A 12,779-nucleotide genomic window follows, 5' to 3' on the forward strand; every position below is an offset into this window, starting at 1 on the left:
TGCTGGCCGATGTGTAAAATAACTCAGTTGTTTGGTGGTGGCTATGGCGGAGCTCCCAGAGGCCAGCAAGTGGATGACGGAAAGTGGAGGCAGGAGGAGGAGAGACCCGAGGCGGCAGCCGGTCCGAGTGTCAGGTGAACTGAACTTCAGGTAAGAAGTAATGACCTGCAGTCTATCTGGGTCAGATATAAACCAAGTTTAGGTGTGTATTATCCTTGTATTTATACCAAGCTTCTTATTAAATGTACGCACACACCGATCTCTGCTCCGATTCCACTTTATTTCTCATTTTTCTGGAGCTTCTTGCTCGCCAGTAAATTACACACATTGCAGCAGCACAGTGCCATCTAGTGGCTGATGCGAACATAGGTCAACATGTTACATCTCCCTTCTTAAAAAAAACAACAACAACAACAAAACAACTCAGGCCTGTAAAATTTGTCAGGCAACTGAAATTACGGGAATAACATCCTGAGTAACATCCATTAATAACATAGCATTTGACTCAATACTGGCTACATCATTACCATAACAAACAGATGCATTTAGTGACATCGTTGGAACAACAAACATGTGAATAGTTCTTTTTTTTTTTTTTAGGGCAGCGATCCGCCTGCACCCTTTACAATATTACAGGTCCAACACCTGTCTTGGTTTAGTAACACGCCCATATTGAGTCATGTATCCCGGTGTTGTAATGTCTTTATCAGGGGGCTCCACAGGCGGGGGCTGAGAAACCACAGCGCTGTCATTGCTGTTGACTGTTGGTTGAATGAACTCCTCACCTCCTACGCTGTTTCTGCCTTCACGGAGGTGTCGGCGGTTACGGCGATAAACTTGTCCTGTATCTGTGGTTATGTTGTAGCTTCTGGACGTGTCGGCACAACTTGTGACCACAGCTGGTTTCCAGGAACCATCTTGTTGCCGGAACTGGACCGGTGCCCCAGGATATAGTTGAGGCAGAGGTCGGGCTGCTCTGTTGAAATAAGTCTGCTGGCGCTGCTGGCAGACTTCGCTTCTCTCACGCACTGTTTGCTGGCAAACCACTTGGGGTTCCAGCTGTTTTGGTGTTGCAGGGAGGATGGAGCGGAGTCTCCGGCTCATGAGTAGTTGTGCAGGCGACTTTAAGTTGTCCACGGGGGTGATCCGGTATTCTAATAGGCTCAAGTAGGGATCCTTATGTTCAGCTTTGGCCTTGTCCAGTAGTTTTTTTGCTGTCTGGACAGTCTTTTCGGCTAGGCCGTTGCTCTGTGGGTAATGGGGGCTAGTAGTGTTGTGGGTGAAACCCCATGACTTTGCGAACTGTTGGAACTTACTTGAAGCATAGCACGGGCCGTTATCACTAATCACTGACTCTGGAATACCATGCCTGGCCATGGCTGACTTTAGTTTGTGGATCACTGCTTCTGCAGTGCAGCTGTGCAGTCTTTCCAACTCGAAGAATCTACTGTAGTAATCTACGATGATGATGTAGTCTTCTGAGTTCCAAGTGAACAGATCGGTGGCTATAAACTGCCATGGTCGTCCTGGTATTGCGTGTGACAGCAGGGGTTCCTTGGGGTTAGCAGCTTGTCTCTCCTGGCATGTGCTGCAGGCTCCGACTGCTTCCTCGATCTGCTTTCCCATGCCTGGCCAAAACAGAAGGTCTCTGGCTCTGTTTTTACTCTTTTCTATGCCCATATGGCTGGAATGAATCCGATCTATCATGTCCTTTCTGAGCCTTTTTGGGATGATCATTTTATCTCCTTTAAACATGATCTCGTCTATCAGTGAGATCTCATCCCTGTGGTTCCAAAACTCCTGGACGTCAGGCGGACATTGAGACCTTTTATCCATCCACTCAATGTGGTCCTTCTCAGACTGTTGAGCTGAGGGTCCTGGGCTGTTTCGTTTCTTATCTCTGAGAGTCTCTGATCACTGACAGGCATGTTGCTGAGGACTGTGTGGATCTGCGCATCCATTCCGTCACATAGTGATTTATCGAGGAACTCTAAGGATTTCCGGGAGAGCGTGTCGGCTACCGGGATGTCTTTCCCTGGCTTGTGGATGATGCTGATGTTGTACTTTTGCAGTTGTAGTATCATCCTCTGTAGCCGTGGTGGTGCTGATGCTAGTGGTTTTTTGAGTATGGACTCTAGTGGCTTGTGGTCCGATTCAATGGTCACATGTCGACCGTACATGTACTCGTGGAACCACTTGCAGCCAAAGAGGACAGCATACAGCTCCTTTTCTATTTGGGCATAGTTCTGCTCAGTGCTGTTAAGTGACTTGGATCCGTAGGCAACTGGTCTGCCGTCCTGCAGCATCACAGCACCGAGGCCACTTTTGGATGCGTCGACCTGGAGTCGTAGCGCTTTCTTGGGGTTGAAGAAGGAGAGAACTGGGCCTAGTTCTCCAGTGATCAGCTCCTTCATTTGTTGAAAGGATCTGTCATGGTTCTTGTCCCATACAAACTCACTGTCCTGCTTTAACAGCTGGCGGAGCGGCGCGTTTATCTCTGACAGGTGTGGGGCAAATCTTGCTAAATAATTAACCATCCCCAGCACTGTTTCCAGTTCTGCCCTGTTCTGTGGGGGCGCCATGTCTTGGACTGCTTTTACTTTTTGTGGATCCGGTTTTAGTCCTTCGTGTGACAATGTGTGACCGAAGTAACTGACCTCTTTGAAGCAGATGGTGCACTTGTCAGGGTTCAGTTTTACACCTCTCTCCCTGCTGCGCTGCAGCATGGCCCTCAAGTTGTCATCATGCTCCTGTTTGGTTCCTCCGAAGACCAACACGTCATCCGCAATGGCTGCCACGCCCCTCAGGCCTGGGGTCCAGACATACTCTGAGTCTGCCTGTCTTGGGTTTTTCCACGACAACAAGTGCATTCACCCAGTCTGTAGGATCTGTGAACTTGCATATGATTTGATTCCTTTCCATGTTGTCGAGCTCTTCTTTGAGTCGGGCTCGCAGAGCGATGGGAATCCGACGAGGTGGGCTGACTGTGGGTGCGACGGCTGGGTTTACATGGAAACTGCATTCACCAGGGAATTCTCCTATCCTTTTAAATACGTCAGCATACTCGTCTAGTATTGCCTGCGAACTGTTGGTTGTCTTGTCGCTTTCCTCCGTCACTGCCATCACGATCCTGACCAGGTTTAGGTCACGGCAAGCTTTCATTGCTAATACAGGTGGGGAGCTTGTGTTAACAACGTGGAATTCCAACGTGCGGGTTTTGTCTTTGTGTTTGCATTTTAGTTGGCATTTCCCTTCCACGCTGAGTGAGTGTCCCCCGTAATCCGTGAGCTTGTGTGTGACAGGCTTCAGTGTCACATGTGGGAAGAGCGTCTGGAACATGTTGGCTGGAATTGTGTTTGCTTGTGCCCCAGTGTCAACTTTAAACCTCACTGCCTGTGGGGGGAAACCAAGTTGCATGTCTGCATATGCTTGCTCATCATTTCTTCCTTCATTTTCTGTGGTGATGCTATCAATGTAGAAACAGTCTTTCTCCTCATCTGTGTCCTCAGTTGTCACTTCTAAATTCTCTCTCACAGTGTGTACTGATTTGAGGTGGGCTTTCGCCTGCGAAGGGAGTTTTGACCTGCATGCTCTTGCAAAATGGTTAATTTTCTTGCATTTTGCACATTCCTTTCCTTTTGCTGGGCAGATGTCTTTATTACTGTGTTGTCCGGCACAATAGCTGCACGTTTTTAGTGTTACATTAGCGTGTTCTTTTGGTTTCATGCTTCTTGTTTGATTTTCTTGTCTGTGCGGTTTCCTGCCGATGGCGTGCACAATTTCCTGGCCCCTGGAGTGGCCCATAGATTTTAGCTGTTGCTTTGCTAGCTCGTGTGATCGTGCTATATCTATAGCTTTCTCTAGCGTGAGCTCTGCGCCTTGGCTGAGAAGCTTTTCTCGGACGTGTGGCGAGTTAGTGGCAAATACGATGCGATCCCTGACCATTTCATCTGTATTTGGGTACCCACAGTCTTTAGCAAGCAGTTTCAGTTCTGTAATAAACTGTTCAAACGCCTCATTTTAACCCTGCATCTTTTCATGGAACTTATCTCTAGCTTTCGGTGTGATGTAATCAGTGTACTTATCGCAGTACGTCTGAAGCTTTTGGGAGTCGTCTGCGGTGAGCGTCCACGTGTTGTAGACGTCCCGTCCTTTCTCACCGACCCATAGAAGAAGGTAGCTGCATTTGTCTGCCTTCTCCTTGCCCCGAAGTGGACCAGCGAACATTAGCTCGGCGTGCTGCTTGAAACGCCGCCATGCCTCGGGCAGGTTGCTAGAGTCCCAATCCATGCGCGGTGTGGGAACGCTGTAAGCCTCCATGTCTGCGCTGTCCGACGGCGAGGGATTGCGTAGAAAACCGCTACTCTGACACCATGTATTATCCTTGTATTTATACCAAGCTTCTTATTAAATGCACGCACACACCGATCTCTGCTCCGATTCCACTTTATTTCTCATTTTTCTGGAGCTTCTTGCTCGCCAGTAAATTACACACATTGCAGCAGCACAGTGCCATCTAGTGGCTGATGCGAACATAGGTCAACATGTTACAAGGTGTAGTTTATTTTCGTTATGCTGACTTTTTACAGTCAGTTACAATAACTCGTACTGTGTACTAGCTAGCATGACGGAGTTTCTATACAGCTGGGTGGGTGCTATGATGTTACTGATAGTGAACTTTATTTTATTCATAAGGTTAGTTAGTAGAGAAAAACGGAATCGTCTCGTATTCAGAGAAAATATTACTCAATATTTCGTATTGAGCTGAAAATGAACACAGTTTGTCCAGGACTTCAGCTAGAATGGAAAAAGACACAAAGCTGGAGTTATTCTGTCGTTAGGCTGCACAGCTGCATCTTCTTCTGTCATTCTCTCCCGTGTCTCTCCTGTTGCTACTTCAATCATGAAACTGATCAATGATCAGCTGATCGGCTTTTCTCTCGTTTGTTTATCGCCCACTTTGCGCGAGAAAGAGGAAACCAGCGGATGTCGTGCTAAACAACAGCAGCACGTTTAAGCTTGATCAGCTGTTGTTAGAATTTATTTAATATTACTTTATCGTATCAGCTGAGGTTTGCTGGAGCCACAGCTGTAAAAGCTGCTGGTCATGATATCGGTTTGGTTATCTGGTGAGAGGGAAACATGAAGATGAAACCAGGAGATGTCCTTACTGAATCATCAGAGCTGAACAGGTGATGGAGAAACAGGTTTACCTTTTAGGTGACATGAATGAGTTGAAGGGAAGTTATGAACTGTTTCTGAGAGACAAATAACACCAGGATCCTTTTCTATGTAGCTGACAGCTGGTAACTGTGCAGGGGCGGGTCTAGCAAAGCTTTGGCAGGGGGCCAGGTAGGGCATTAACAGAGAAAGGGAGGCACAAAGAAATACTTTTCCTTCTTATTCTCATTTAAAATGTCTAGCTTTTATTAAATAATTATCTGAATCTTACAACCAAAGTTTTCATCTGATGTAAAATGTATAGAAATCATACATATACCAACAAGACAGTGTACGTCACTGTTACAACAGTGTTTGTTTTCATTCAAAGGCTTTATGGCTTTTCCTATAATACCTGGTGGGCCAGTCTCTAGTCAAAATGCCCTGGCCGATTTCATGTTTCTTTAAGCAAGTTCTTCATGGCTGAGCCGAGTGTCCTCTTTTTTGGAAATCAAAATTTTTTCTTTATCACGATATTATTCTGTGACATTATTGTGGAGAAATTTTGATCCACTCTTCTACACTCCACAATATTGCTTCAGTTCACCAAGGGCCTGTACAGTTTGAGATGTAGCCATCAGGTGTTTTGCCGTTTTTTCTGAACATTGCACCATTTGGCGTTGGGATGAATTTGCTGGGAAATCCTCTCCTGAGAGGTGTAGCATTTTGTTAACACACACCTGAGTGCTCCATGCTGACGCTCAGTCATATATCAGTATATCAGGCCCGGGGTAAAGTCAATATATGTTCTGTTTTTAATTATTAGTCTCTTCTAAGTCTAAAAAGGGAAACCCTTCTTAAACGGGAAGAGTAGTGGAGGTACCAAGGAAATATAAAATATAGGGTTCTAAAATATAATTTATTTCACATAAAAACCGTTGAGCTGCTCAGTCCCTCCTGACGTCACAGACGGTCTGTGATGTACCGCCGCTGCCACCCGACGTCTCTCCCCAAAGCGTTTCTCCCCATGTGCCCCCCAAGGTGTGTCCAATTAGTGATCAGGAGGGGGAGGGGAGGAGTCTCCCAGGTACAAGTCCACAGTAAATAATGACCATGAAAGGTCTGCACCAACAGAGTAAGTCAAGTAACAAGGATAAAGAAAGTCAGGTAGAGAGACACCTAACACAAATGCAGAAAAAACTCGACGAGCAGAGAACAAATTAGCGGAGGCTAAGTCAGAAACAGAAAAGAAAAAGACTGAACTGACTCAGGTGCAGTTCACTGGATGAAAAGCGCAAACCTATGGAAGATGTAAGAAAGGTGATCAGGAGATCCAGAAAATAAGGGATGAGGTTTATGTCACTAAAGAACAACTGAACCATGTGAAAAAGGCACTCGAAGGAGAGACAGAAGGAAAACAACAACAAAAAACAACAACAAAAAGTGTTGAAGCAGCAGGAAAAGCAGGAACAGAATGAGAATCACCCAAGTTGGATTGGTTGCTGCCTCGGGTCAGGTGCAGCCTAGCCTCTTCTTCCTCCCTCCCATACTCTCCCCCCCCCCCCACACACACACACACACTCATCTTCAAATAAAAATATAGGCAGAATTTTGCAAAAATCTATTTTTCTTTTTTTAGCAGCATAGTGCTTTTTTATTAATTCAATTATTTTTTAAAAGCCAGGTCAAGGCTCCAAAAGCCCAAAGGCGATATAAGGGTGGCGGCTCACAACAGTTTTTGTTTGCTACATGGATCATTTTAGTTCAGCTGGGTGTCTTTCCTTTTGTTATATTTCTTTAAGAGTTCAAAATGTGTTAATTACATAAATAAAATGTAATTTTCTCTGTAGCACTTCATGGATTTCATAAGCAACACACCTTATTTGTTCACACAAAGCATAAAAGTAAAAAAGAATATATACAGTGTTATCTTCATTTTAGATGACAAAAAGTATTTGCGGCTCCCAGTGTTTTCTTTTGCGTGGAAACCAGGTCCAAGTGGCTCTTTGGGTGTTAAAGGTTGCTGATCCCTGGCCTAAATCTATGATTGACGAATATCTAGCGTTCTTAAATACCTTAACAACTCTGTTGAGCGTGACTAATCATTTTATTACTGTTGTTAATTTGAAGAAAAAAGTGTCAAGTACATATTAACACTGATTGATGTTTATCTTTAACAGGATGCATGTATGTTGTGAAAAAAATAAATGTCTCCCAAAATCCACAAATCAGTGGAAGTGTGGAAGGTGTTTTAACAAAAGGTTTAATAAAAAGTTCTGAGATGTGACCAGAGGGAAGAAAACTATTTAGAAATTGTGGAAAAGTTTGAAGTTGGTATGTATGTATGTATGTGTGACCCATGGTTATTGAGCGCTGAGAGTCAGAAGCCTTTGTCACATAAGCAAGAATGAAAAAGAAACACTGAATGTAGTAAGAAGGGTGGGGAACAAGTCCACTGTATGTGATCTGTTTCAGCGAGGGAGTTCATGTTAACATTTAACGTGCTAACTGAGAGGAGAGGAACTGACCTGAAAGATAGGATCATCGCCAAACTGGAAACTTGGACCTTCGGTAGCCGGTTACCAAGATTATGTGAAGTAATCTTGTAGAAGTAACCACCACCCTCTGAGGGTCTACTAGACGAGGTCAATACAGCACTACAGACAATCAAGGAATCCAGCACTGCGTGACAGTATGGAGGCACTAATCATGGCAACACAGAAACAAGCTCTAAGTACAAGATCCACAGAGGCTGGGGTCTATCACACTAGGCAAGACCCTAGGTGCAGGCTGTGTTAAGATGCCTCTGAGACAATCCAGCACATAACAGGAGGGTGTAAGATGCTAGCAGGCAGGGCATACATGTAAAGCTATAACCAAGTGGTCAGCATAGTACACAGGACCATCTGTGGAGTGTATGGCCTGGAAGTCCTGAGGTCAAAATGGGTGGTTGAGAATGACTGAGCTAAGAACCTGTGGGACTTCTAGATACAGACGGACAAAATGTTGGTGGCTAACCAATCAGACATAGTGGTGGTAGACAAGCGAAGCAGATCCCAAGAACAACACCTGAGATCTCTGTCCAGAAGACTGCAGTCCTAGGAACAGCTAAGATTCTGTGCAGGACCCGCAAGCTCCTGAGCTTGAAGGATAGACCGAATATATATTTAAAACTTGCTATATAAGGCTTTGATAGATGCCTTATTGAGATGTTGGATGCCTACAAGACTGAGTCAACTGCTTTTAAAATAAAGTTGTCTTTTTACTGTATTACCTGTACTGCTTTTCTTAAATCTGGCCCTGACATATTCCCTTCATGAAATAATAATTAATAAAAACTAAAACTAATAGAAACTGAACTAAAACGAAACATTTTCAAAAAAAAGAAGCTAAACTGAAATGAGAAAACTCACTCTAAAAACTAACTGAAACTAAACTCAATAAAAGCGAAAAGTCTAGAGAAAATAAAAACAAATTTATTACAAATACAGACGTCCTGTATAAGAAGGGCCAAAGTCGACCCCACCTGCTGAGGAGACTGAGGTCCTTCGGAGTCTGCTGGACTCTGTTAAGAACATTCTATGATATTCTGGTAGCATCTGCCTTTTTCTATGCAGTGGCCTGCTGAGGGAGTGGATGCACGGACAGGAGCAGGATTGACAAACTGGTGCAGAGGTCTAGCTCTGTGCTGGGATGTGCTCTGGAGTCTGTGGAGGCGGCGAGAGGAGGATGTTAGTAAAGCTGACATCCATCATGAACAACCCACATCACCCTCTGCATGAGTCTGTGAGTGTGCTGAGCAGCTCCTTTAGTGAGAGACTGAAACACCCTTGCTGCAGGAAGGAGCGCTTTCACAGATCATTCATCCCAACAGCAACTCCTCAATCACCATGTCATGAGTCACTGGACATTGTTGACATCCATGGTCACACTTCATGCATGTGTATATTTAAGATAAGATGATAAGATGACCTTTATTAGTCCCACACGTGGGAAATTTGTTAATACGTTAGTTATAGAAAAATTACGAGAAGAAAAGATAAGAAAGAAAGAAACTCGGAATGAGCAGAGCTGCTGTAACAGGCTGCCGCACACGGGGGGCGCCGGAAGTTTTATTTATTGTATACATGTGTGTGCGTGTACATGTTTATACTTATAGATATCTATTACTTACATAGTAATAGTAGTGGTAGAATAGTTAAATTTGTGTCTTGCATATTTCCACAACTCTCTATCCATAATCACATACTGTGTATGCTACTGTTGGATATAGTGTTTAATCTTACTTATTTTGTATTTGTATTTTTTGTACTTTTCTTCTGCCATCTGTACCTGAGTTGAGGTAACACACAAATTTCCCCACCGTAGGATCATTAAAGTCTTATGTTAAGATTACAAAACTATAAGAACTATGACCTTGAGCTTGTCATCCACAGGCATAGTTTGAGTTTTCAATCCTATGGATATGACACAAAGCTTTACAGCTCTTTAACCTCAGTAACAATCTTAAACTCAACTTCCTGTGTTTCTATGTTGCTAAATATGAATAAGAGTGACGTAATAGTTGTCAGCTTAATCTGGCATCTAGCACACTCACAGCTACATACCTGAGCTCTGTCTATAACGCTGTATAGTTTTAAAATATTTTAAAAACCTCAGTATAAATAAGCATGTCAGGTCAGGTGTCAAGTTTTGTTTCACACAGTTAAAGAGACTTAGTAAAATTAGCTCAAACAAAAAGAAATCTAGAGTCAGTACATACTATTGAATCTCATACACTATCTTGATTTAAAAATCCAGCAGCCACACTTTCTACTAAACCCCCAAAATGTATTATTCCTATTTAAGCCTCTCCTAATTGGCTACCTATTTAACCCTAGAATTTATTTTAAGATTTTTTGTCACTGACTTTTCACACTTGCATAGAAGTATACCCGTTAGTAACCACGAGATCTTCAGCTGAGGCTCAGCTAACCAGTCTACAGGTCCACATGAGCAGATACAACTTACAGGGATTTTCTTCTCTGGATGATGCAAAAACACTGTTTCTGAAATGTGCTATATGAATACATTTTAATCACCATGATACAGCATATGTCAGCTGTATCCTGTAATATTACGTATTCTTCTATTTAATGTCCTTATTTGACTCTTTGTGTACAGCACTTTGCTACCATTTGAGTAAAGCTCTTAAACTTAAGTCTGCATTTTATTAAAACTGCATAGAGTCAACTACTTTTTTTGGATAAACCAAACATTTTATTGAGAATTGTCACAACAGGAAGTATCAAGAAACACTCCTGTACAACATCCTTCTTAATCCTCCTCCTCATCGTCAGCTCCTCCAGCTCCACCCTGGCCCTTCTTGGCGTTCTTTCTCTTGACGCGGCCTGGGCGTCCACCGCCGTACGGAGACCTCAGGGAGAAGTCGATGTGCTTCTGGCTGTCCAGGCGAACCACAAAAGAGGGGATGTTCACCACCTGCTTGCGCACACTGCCAAGACAGACAATAAAGGGAGGACTTTAGAAAATGTTGATGCATCTTCCAGTTGCACTTAAGGGTTGTCTATGCAGTTTAAAAGCTGAAAAAGCACAAGTTTTCTGGGTGGAAAAAGTGTAATATTTTACATGTATAATTTACTGCAGGCTTCATTGACGAGGAATTCTTGACACCACAGGAAATCTGAACTTATGACTTAAATCATCAGCCTGAGTACTTCATATCCAATGCTGTAGTGAATACTACAATTGCCCGAGGTGCAATCCCCCATACCTTACCTGATGGCCACAACACCGTGGCACTGTCTGCGCCCTCGGCGGCAGGATTGGCTCTGGGCAATGTCTACTGACAAGGTATACGGTTTTGATACCGAATTGACCTTGATGAAAATCTTAACTGTTGTCAACAGGGTGTGTTACAGGTGGTGGTCCTCTGATGGAAGAGGAAGCATCAACAGGTTCTCATGAGTCCATCAAAAAAAAGAACCACTGAGCCCGTTATGTGTTGCTTTGAGCTTACCGAATGTGCCTCTGGCGGATAAGGACACGAGCGTGGTGGATGCTCTTGGCAAGTCCAAGCTTGAAGACCTGTGTCTGAAGCCTCCTCTCCAAGAAATCCTCAACCTTCAGGCCCAGGATATAATCGAGCTTCATCTTACCCTCATCGAGCACACCGATTCTCACCAGACGCCTGAGCAAAGCGTTACCTGGAAAACCACACATATACACAAAACGTCATTTAAACATACAACCACAGAGACGTGTTCAAAAATTTATGCAGAGCAGGAATATTGGCCTCATTGACGAGGAATTCGTGACACCATGGTGAAGTCTGACACTTTATATATTTAAATCATCGGCCAACACAAACCAGCTATAACTCATCCTACCCACCTTCAAACAGACGCTTTGGGTCCTTCTCATCCAGAGTGAGCAGCTCTCTGGCAGCCTTGCGGATCTTGGCAAGGGTGAACTTGACCCTCCACACCTCACGCTTGTTCCTCAGCCCATACTCGCCTTAAAGGGAGATGAAACGCCGTAATCAGTTTAGTATAGCGCATTAAAGGGTATGCCTTGAAAAAAAAAAAAAAAATATATATATATATATATATATATATATATAGACGGATGTTATGAAAATGAAAACATACCAATGAGTTTCAACTCCTGGTCGAGACGGGACTTCTCGAAGGGGCGGCGGGGGGTGACATATGTCTTACGACAAACCCAGCTTCTGGCAACGGGCATGATGGCTTATAAGTGCCTGCAAAACCAAGAAATTACAATGAGGAGGACGCTACATATAAGATTTATACCATATTACACTTAATAAGTTATTCAAGGTTGACATGTTATTTGACTCTTGTGCACAGAAGACATTTTAAAGCCAAACAGATTATGCATGTTCCAGATAAAAGCATGTGCACCAATAACTCAAGTTATAATTTACAACTAAGACAATCAAGTCAACCTCAAAAAGTAGAGTCAGTTCAGTTTAACCAAATAGGCTCTCCATCTGTCAGTCTAGTTCCGTTTTTCAAAGCGTTTACTGAATAATTTAAAAAAACATTAACTTTTTACCAGGCTAAAGGGACCTACAACTGTCACTATTACTTCCATGCTTCAACTCTATCGGTCAGATTTGCCACACGGTCGTATGGTTTAGGAAGACAAGGGTAATGTGTAAGGACCGAATTGAATAGAAACACTGATACATCGGATATGCTTCATTAAATGTTTCTGAAACTACAATAAATCGCGTATAAACGTTTAACAGACCGGGTATTTTAGCATCCGTAAGACTAGGCCGCAGCTACACCGCACCACGTTGTTTAATGTCAGCAGCTAGCATTAGCTTAGCTGAAGCGCTTTTCGTTTAAAAACGCGTTAAAAAAAACACATGCAGGCCTTCAATCGGCACAGTCATAGGTTTAATTTCATGTTCTATGACTGTTTTTAAACGTGGAGGTCCAAATACACCAAGTTTGTATTGCTGGTAAGGATGAGGATGGTAACCGTACCTGTCTCGCTCAGGCTCGTGCAGTAAAGAGGAAGTTAAAGGAAGTCCATAATCATTTATAGGGCCTGCGAGCACACTACATATCCCATGATGCCTCTCA

General features: G+C 43.5%; 1 protein-coding gene across 1 annotated transcript; it reads right to left on the bottom strand.

The window, feature by feature from the left end:
• Window positions 1-10,396: 10,396 nt before the first annotated feature.
• On the bottom strand, window positions 10,397-12,778 carry rps9 (ribosomal protein S9). The gene is made up of 5 exons (XM_063486341.1): window positions 12,681-12,778; window positions 11,811-11,923; window positions 11,554-11,676; window positions 11,180-11,366; window positions 10,397-10,654 (listed from the first exon to the last, which is right to left on the bottom strand). The coding sequence occupies exons 2-5, from the start codon at window positions 11,905-11,907 to the stop codon at window positions 10,477-10,479; spliced, it is 585 nt and encodes a 194-aa protein (XP_063342411.1). The 5' UTR covers window positions 11,908-11,923; window positions 12,681-12,778; the 3' UTR covers window positions 10,397-10,476.
• Window position 12,779: the final 1 nt, after the last annotated feature.

The sequence above is a fragment of the Pelmatolapia mariae genome, linkage group LG10_11, assembly GCF_036321145.2.
Source record: "Pelmatolapia mariae isolate MD_Pm_ZW linkage group LG10_11, Pm_UMD_F_2, whole genome shotgun sequence".
Lineage (NCBI taxonomy): Eukaryota > Metazoa > Chordata > Actinopteri > Cichliformes > Cichlidae > Pelmatolapia > Pelmatolapia mariae.